General features: G+C 41.6%; 1 protein-coding gene across 1 annotated transcript; it reads left to right on the top strand.

Annotated features, from left to right (window-relative positions):
- Nucleotides 1-2,314: 2,314 nt before the first annotated feature.
- LOC143416745 (paraneoplastic antigen Ma1 homolog) lies at nt 2,315-4,954 on the top strand. The gene is made up of 2 exons (XM_076882247.1): nt 2,315-3,958; nt 4,766-4,954. The coding sequence occupies exons 1-2, from the start codon at nt 2,315-2,317 to the stop codon at nt 4,952-4,954; spliced, it is 1,833 nt and encodes a 610-aa protein (XP_076738362.1).
- The last annotated feature ends 4,091 nt before the right edge of the window (nt 4,955-9,045 follow it).

Here is a 9,045-nt window from a genome sequence, read left to right on the forward strand (position 1 = left end):
AATGACACAGACTCAGAGACACGGACTAAACACAGAGACCTACTACACTAAGGGAATGCACAAGCAGGGAAGACACCAGCCAGAGGGAACACCACTAAACGCTAGAAAATACAAAACTATCAAAAGTAAAAGTACATAACCAAAAACACTGGGTCACCGACCCAGGACCATGACAGTATATGGAATTATGTAGCAAAGAACAATTCGATAAATAACTCTAAATATGCCTTATATTTTAAAATTCCTCAAAGTAGCCAGCCAAGTAGTTTTGTTGACAGCGCTGCAAACCCTTGACCTCCTCTCAATAGAGGTGGAAATCACAATACATCCCACGATACAATATTATCACAATACTTAACGCACGATACGATATTATTGCAATTTTTTAAAATATTTTGTTATATTCAGATTCTGTACATAAAGGTAAACTTTATCAATATTCATTTTATCTAATATCAAAGTCTCGCACTCAGTCTTTCTCTCATTTCAGTCAGTTTTATTGTTGACAAACTGAACGGTTTGTATTACAGTCTAGTCCAACTTAACTGAATGCAACCATCTGGTACAATTATAGCTATTCTGAACTATGCAATTTGTGAAAACTATGCAGCTCCTTCAGCAACTGAAGAATTTGAAAGTAAATTAAAACAAAATATAATTTTACATTAAATAAAATTTTTTTAAACATAATTAAAATAAAACATGTCTTAGATTAAAATAAGTAAACTGTCATGTTTATTGCTGGCAAAAAAAAGTTAAACACATTTGGACAGTGAAGGAGTGTCAGGATTCTTGCTCAGAAAAAGGATCAACATGCTCTGAAGTCAGAGCACAAAAACCTTTTTTGTAATAAAATATTGATTTCTGCTGTCCCTGTATCAATATGTAGCCCGGATGGGAATTTGGGAGTAGATACTCGTAATTCCCATGGACTTAAACGCCACAGTAACATAAGGTGTTCACAGTTAATATTATGTGATTTAACTGTACTCTGAATGTAATTTGCCCTGTAATATGTCACAAGGTAAATACAGGTAATTAGAGCAATGAACCTGTTATGTTAATCATAAAGTATTATTTTATGGTATGTAACTCTGAAGAGAGTTAAAGTATTGTTCAGAGTTCTAATTTTCTGGAGGCCCGTGAAGGTAGCATGAAACGGGACCTGTGTATCTGTTGTAATGGAGGAAGAGAGGAGAACGGCATGGAGAGATGCACGAGGTTAGCTGAACCAAAGTGAGAGACTCAGCTAGTTTTACTGAAGTTACCTAGCACAAAAGAGTGTCGGACTAGAAAGCTAACCGTGTGAGAGCTTCGCAACAGAGTGTGGGGGAAGTGACGTTGTGTTCAATGGTCGCACCACCGTGAAAAAACTGTTTCCAGCTACGACCGCCGAGGCTAAAGGCTAGCCCGGACTGCCTGGCTGCGCCACGGAGGCAGCCGCTATGGACTGTCGGAGAGCTGGACAGTGACTGGCTAACGCGTTGTAGCAGAGATAGCATCCGGTCCGCAGGGAGAGCGGAGAGTGAATTTAGTTTGGGACTGGCGAACGGAAACCTACCGAGCAACTGAACTGTAAGTTGGACTTTCGTGCTCTTACTGGGGAGAAGAGGATTTTTCTCCATCGTCCGGCGTGAGCAGCAAACAGGCCTGCAACAAGTGTGAATGTGAGTGTGTGTGGGGCCCATGTGTGAATATTGTGTATCTAGTGGATTATATAGCATATTTTTGAGTGTACATTCGTGAGTCACTTACCAAGAGGTGATAACATAATTTGTGTTGTTTAACATAATTTCAAAGGGAAATATTTCATTTACACAGCATGTTTCATTTGTTTATGGAGCTGGATATCATTTGAGTTGAGTTAAGAAAAGGGTGTTTTATACATTACTTTTTCCTGCCCTTACATTCAGTAAACGTTTGGTTTGTGTTAAAGAGTTGTCTGGGGTTGATTCTTTTACTACTGGTTAAGTCTAACTTGCAGGCAAAGGTTTACTGATAGTTTCCCTGATTCCTGTCTATACCAGAACCTTTTTGTGGTATCTAGGCTGTAACGAACCTAACACCCCGCCTAGGGGGTCCAAACTGAGGTAAGTCGATTTAGACTCCGTATCACGGGTGGGGTGCTACATAAAATGGAGGCACCGCTGGGATAAAGACTGGTAGTAATTAGTATTAACTTGTGACCCAGACAACCTTTAAAGAGAGGGTGATTTGAAGTTATAGTAGGTTACAGCAGAGCAAAATCAGTTTGTGTTTGGTATTGTGTTACACTATACACATACAGTAAGATTCACACACTCAACACCAAGAAATGGCTCAGTTACGGCACTGGTGTAAAGGAGAAGGCCTTAACCCTTCGCATGCCATACTACTTAAAGATGTTCCCGAGGACACAGAGATTGAAGTCATAGAAAGAACTCTGCAATCCATTAAAGTTCTTGGACGTGTGAAGGTTAGAGGACGTATGTATGATCCTCAGAGCAAGTGTTTGACTGTACTGTGTGAATGCAGAGAAAAGGTAAATACTAAAGCCATTCCTCTGGACATTCTAGCTGATGGCAGCAATTCACCCTGGAGAATCATCGGCCACTTAGAGGAGGAGGATGGTTCAGTTGACCAGCTGGTTGCAGATGACTGGCAGGCATCTCAAACTGATTTGGGACCTGCCGCCACACTTCAGGCCTCCACTCCTGAAGCAATCATCAGAGCTGTTGGTGACCTTCTGCAAAATACCTCTAAGCCTGCCAGTGACAATAGCAGCTACAGGAGGTTGCGCACCTTCTCAGGGGTTGTTCCCACACCCCCAGGAGAGGAGCAGTTGGAGAACTGGATACTACAGGCTCGACTGATGATAGAGGAATATGATCGGCCTGACAGAGAGAAGAAAATCAGGATAATGGAAAGTGTAAAGGGTCCCGCGTTGGAGATTTTACAGGCTGTACGATTTAATAACCCTGAAGCAACACCTCAAGAATACATTGATGTAATTGAGAATACTTTTGACACACCAGAAACAGGAGAGGAACTCTATTTTGCCTTCCGAATGCTATGTCAACACAGAGGGGAGAAACTTTCTGAGTTTCTGAGAAGAATGGAGAGATCTCTCAGCAAGGTGGTCAAAAGGGGAGGTCTGTCTCCTGCCCTAATAGACAAAGCACGTCTTGATCAGCTCATTAAAGGTGCAACAGGGTCTGACCTGATGCTGTTAAGTTTGCGTTTAAGGAAACGAAAAGATAATCCCCCTACCTTTCTGCAGCTGTTAAATGAGGTCCGCATTGAAGAGGACCATGAAGCTTCTCGGCGCAGACTTAACCTCAATAAAGTCGTGCATGTCAAAAGCGCTACTGTACCCACAGGGGCACACGTGGAAAATCTCAGACTTGAGATACAAGGTCTGAAAACCCAAGTCAGTGATCTCACCACTGCTGCCGGGGTGCCAGGTGTCCATTCACCTGGGGCAGCATCCACAGAGAATGTGGAAGCAGACGGCTTGGGAGAAGAAAAAAACTTCCAAGCATTAAAGAAAGAAGTGGTGAGGCTAAGAAAACAGATCTCTGTCATGTCAGTCAACCCCAGCAAAGGGGTTGCGGTGCCCTCACCCAGGCACCATGGTTCTCCCACGCACCTTCAGCGGGGAGCAAGAGCACTCAGAGATCCCAGTCACTTTTTCTGTTATCGCTGCGGGGAGGATGGGCACATCTCTACCAAGTGTAAGGCTCCAGAAAACCACCCTAAAGTGATACAGAAATTCATTCATGCTCAACGGAAACAGGGAGAAAGTAATAGAACTCCCAGTCCTGCCAAAGAACCGACCACCACCAATGTAGGTGTTAACCGGAGTGTTGTCAATGTCAGGACGCCTAGTTTCCCTGAAGGACTGGTAGGGCCACCCTCCACAGCCGGTGTGAAGGTAGATGGTGTACCTTGCACCGCTCTCTTAGACAGTGGCTCTCAGGTGACCATCATTTTTGACAGCTGGTATTCAAAACACTTGTCTCATGTGCCTTTACGCTCTGTTACGGGCCTAGATATTTGGGGACTAAGTGAATCAGAGACCAGCTATCCTTACAGGGGGTACATTCAAATTGAATTGGAATTCCCCGAAGAAACACGAGATCACACTTGCCAGACTTCATGGTGTCACCCACTAGCACTATGCCCTTCCTGTGTTAAATTAGAGCTGGACTAACAAAGCACAGATTTTTGTGTTTATAAATCTGTGGGGTTTGATAGGGGCATCAAACGCATTTAGAAGGGGGAGGGTGTAGCCCGGATGGGAATTTGGGAGTAGATACTCGTAATTCCCATGGACTTAAACGCCACAGTAACATAAGGTGTTCACAGTTAATATTATGTGATTTAACTGTACTCTGAATGTAATTTGCCCTGTAATATGTCACAAGGTAAATACAGGTAATTAGAGCAATGAACCTGTTATGTTAATCATAAAGTATTATTTTATGGTATGTAACTCTGAAGAGAGTTAAAGTATTGTTCAGAGTTCTAATTTTCTGGAGGCCCGTGAAGGTAGCATGAAACGGGACCTGTGTATCTGTTGTAATGGAGGAAGAGAGGAGAACGGCATGGAGAGATGCACGAGGTTAGCTGAACCAAAGTGAGAGACTCAGCTAGTTTTACTGAAGTTACCTAGCACAAAAGAGTGTCGGACTAGAAAGCTAACCGTGTGAGAGCTTCGCAACAGAGTGTGGGGGAAGTGACGTTGTGTTCAATGGTCGCACCACCGTGAAAAAACTGTTTCCAGCTACGACCGCCGAGGCTAAAGGCTAGCCCGGACTGCCTGGCTGCGCCACGGAGGCAGCCGCTATGGACTGTCGGAGAGCTGGACAGTGACTGGCTAACGCGTTGTAGCAGAGATAGCATCCGGTCCGCAGGGAGAGCGGAGAGTGAATTTAGTTTGGGACTGGCGAACGGAAACCTACCGAGCAACTGAACTGTAAGTTGGACTTTCGTGCTCTTACTGGGGAGAAGAGGATTTTTCTCCATCGTCCGGCGTGAGCAGCAAACAGGCCTGCAACAAGTGTGAATGTGAGTGTGTGTGGGGCCCATGTGTGAATATTGTGTATCTAGTGGATTATATAGCATATTTTTGAGTGTACATTCGTGAGTCACTTACCAAGAGGTGATAACATAATTTGTGTTGTTTAACATAATTTCAAAGGGAAATATTTCATTTACACAGCATGTTTCATTTGTTTATGGAGCTGGATATCATTTGAGTTGAGTTAAGAAAAGGGTGTTTTATACATTACTTTTTCCTGCCCTTACATTCAGTAAACGTTTGGTTTGTGTTAAAGAGTTGTCTGGGGTTGATTCTTTTACTACTGGTTAAGTCTAACTTGCAGGCAAAGGTTTACTGATAGTTTCCCTGATTCCTGTCTATACCAGAACCTTTTTGTGGTATCTAGGCTGTAACGAACCTAACACCCCGCCTAGGGGGTCCAAACTGAGGTAAGTGGATTTAGACTCCGTATCACGGGTGGGGTGCTACAAATACATTATTAGAAAATACAAAATATCACGATACTACACAGTATCAATTTTTCCCCCACCCCTACCTCTCAATGCGCTGCTTGATGTAGGCACCTGAAATGTTTTTTGTGATACTCTTTGTTAGACTCGTAGAAATGATCAGGAAGGAAGGACATGGATACGTGTTTAATTGTGAACAGCAGAACATAACAACCTTAAACTCTTTTTCCCTTACTTGCACATGTTTTGCTGTTATAGGTTGGTCAACCCTTGTCCTGGCCTCATTGCACTAGTTGCCTATGTCTTTTAGAGTTCATTTTAAAATTCTTATGTTTATTTTTAAATGTCTTCACAGACTTGCCCTCCCTTACCTCTCTGAGCTTCTTTATCCCTACACACCCAGTCGGTGTGTAGGGATGAATCCTGGAATCCTGGAAGTACCAAGATCCAGGAGGAAGCTCAGAGGTGACAGGGCCTTGTCTATTGTTGCTCCTAAATTATGGAATAACTTGCTCTTGCATGTTAGACAGGCCCCTTCACTGTCCACTTTTAAAACAAGTCTTTGTAAATTGTAAAAAGGTTGTAAATTATTTGAATCCTAGACAAAGCATATCTGTGAACTAGGGTGTAGATCTATTAGGTTATGTTGTTGTGGTTCTCGGGTTGGGGGATGTGTGTTCATACTGGAGGACAAGAAAAGTTCAAAGCCATCAGGTGCTCAGTTTAGAAAAAAAGAGAAAAGAAGAAGAAAAGAAACGAGCAAAAGATACTGGAAAGCAGATGTGTCATTGGATAATGGCAGGTCATGTGTCCTGAAACAATCAGAATACTTCATTAACCCCTAAGAAAATTATGTGGGTTACAGTTGCTCCAAGAAGAAATGGTAAAAATAGTAACAGTAACAGACTAAACTACAAACAATACATTATGTTACAGATTTTCCACATTTAAGAAATAGCACCAATATATATAGATCACTCAATTATAAATATCAAGGATTAACAGAGGTGATTATAAATATATATCAAGAACATTGACACGAATATTACGGAGTAGAAAAGAGTGTGTGTAAAAAGGGTCTAACTATTGCAGTGTTTACAGTGTGTTAGATGGAGGAGTTGTAAGGGGAAATGGCCACAGGCAGGAATGATTTCCTGTGTCGTTCAGTGGTGCTTTTGGTAATCTCAGTCTCTCACTGAACGTGCTCCCGCGACTAGCCAGTCCGTCATGGAGTGGGTGGGAGGTATTTTCCATGATTTTCCTTATCTTGGACAACATCTGCCTCTCAGACACCACCCCAAGGAAGTCCAGCTCCACCCCCAACACATTACTGGCCTTGTGGATCAGTTTATTTAGTCTGTTGGCATCTGTGACCCTCAAACTGCTGCCACAGCATTCAACAGCATAGAGGATAGCACTGATCACAACAGAGATACAACAAGATAACATTAATTAGTAGGGATAGTGAAAACGTCAGTTTACTTTTGTTAGCCACTTGGCTATGAGAATAAACAGTGGACACTGATGTAGCTTACTGAATCTTTTGGACTGTGTTCAGCACAATATTAATTAGTCATTGTCAGTTGTTGATTTGTCCTATTCTCATTGTCTGATGAATTATGATGGCTGTTTGTAAGCCGTTTGCATACTATGCATACTCTCTCTCTCTTCATATATATATCTATATATCTATGTGTGTGTGTTTATGTTTATCTGGTTAAATTCAGTATGGTTCCAACAACAGTTTTTACAGTACAATATATTTTATATGTATGTACAATGGGTGTGGGGTGGAGGGTACCGGGGGAACAGGGTGGGGGGGTGCCAGTGGGGGTGTTCGCCCAGGGCACCAAACAGGCTAAGACCGCCACTGTACACAGCTGACAGTCATATTTGACAGCTGTTAGAATTCTTATTATGGTAAGAACCAATCACATCAGTAAAAAGAATCATTACTTTAAGAACTGAAGGTCAGTCAGTCTGGAAAATTGCTAAAACTCTGAGTTAGTTCCCAAGTGCAGTCGCAAAAACTATCAAGCGCTATGACAGAACTGGCTGACATGAGGACCACCCAGGAAAGGAAGACCAAGAGTCACCTCTGCTGCTGAGGATACATTTATCATTCACCAGCCTCAGAAATCACAAGTTAACAGCAGCTCAGATTAGAGCCCAGATAAATGCCACACAGAGTTCCAGTAGCAGACACATCTCTACATCAACTGTTCAGAGGAATCAGGCCTTTGTGGTCAAATAGCTGCTAAGACACCACTACTAAGGAAAAGTAACAAGCAGAAGAGATTTGTTTGGGCCAAGAAACACAAGGAATGGACATTAGACCGGTGGAAATCTGTGCTTTAATCTAATGACTCCAAATTTGCGATTGTTGGTTCCACTCACTGTGTCTTTGTGCGATGCAGAAAAGGGGAATAGATGGTCTCTACATGCATGGTTCCCACCGTGAAGCATGGAGGAGGTGTGAAGGTGTGGTGGTGCTTTGCTGGTGACACTGTTGGAGATTTATTTAAAACTGAATGCAGACTGAACCTGCATGGCTACCACAGCATCCTGCAGCGACATGCCATCCTATCCAGTTTGCTTTTAGTTGGACCATCATTTATTTTTCAACAGGAACTGGGAACTTCTTCAAGACTGTGGGAAAACCATTTCAGGTGATGACCTCATGAAGCTCATAGAGACAATGCCAAGAGTGTGCAAAGCAGTAATCAAAGCAAAGGGATGCTATTTTGAATAATCTAAAATATAAAACATGTTTTGAGTCAAAACTATGAATAAACACATATGGAATTATGTAGTAAATAAAAAAATTGTAATAATGCCTTAAGTGAGAATCTACAATGTAAACAGTCATGAAAATAAAGAAAAACCATTATATGAGAAGGTGTGTCCACAGTTTTGACTTGTAGTGCATATGTCTGACTACTCTTTCTGGACTTTAATTTCGCGTAATACCATCAATCCACAGACACTATCCACTTTTATTGTTGGGACTCAGACCACTGGTGCTGGAATTCTTGACAGACAAGCCTCAGTCTGTGGAAATTCCCAGTGTCTTGTCCTCATCATCATACTCAATATTAGCTCTCTGCATGGGTGTGTATTGAGCACACCATACTCACCACTCAAAACAATATTCACAAATGTTTAGATTGAGATTTTCATAAATATGTTTATGTATTATTCAAATTTCAACCTCTTTAATCAGTGATTACAACGGCTCAGTTCATCCATACATTAAACTTTCAATGACATAAAGCCAGAGACTTAGTCAGTACCTTCGTGTTGAACTAAATAACTTAATCCATTAATCATTCATATATTTCATGAATTATGTCATAATTATGAGATAATGACCACATTAAAAATGACCATGTTATGCTAAATTTATGGAAAAAAGGCCATTATAAACAATATAATTATATTTCTTGAATTGTAATTGTTTGATACTGATTGGACTTTCATGACAGAACTGTACTGTTCAAGTTTATAAGAACCAAGTAGCCACAACTGCTTTATTTCCCCATAAATGTCACA

Source organism: Maylandia zebra, linkage group LG3 (genome assembly GCF_041146795.1).
Source record: "Maylandia zebra isolate NMK-2024a linkage group LG3, Mzebra_GT3a, whole genome shotgun sequence".
NCBI lineage: Eukaryota > Metazoa > Chordata > Actinopteri > Cichliformes > Cichlidae > Maylandia > Maylandia zebra.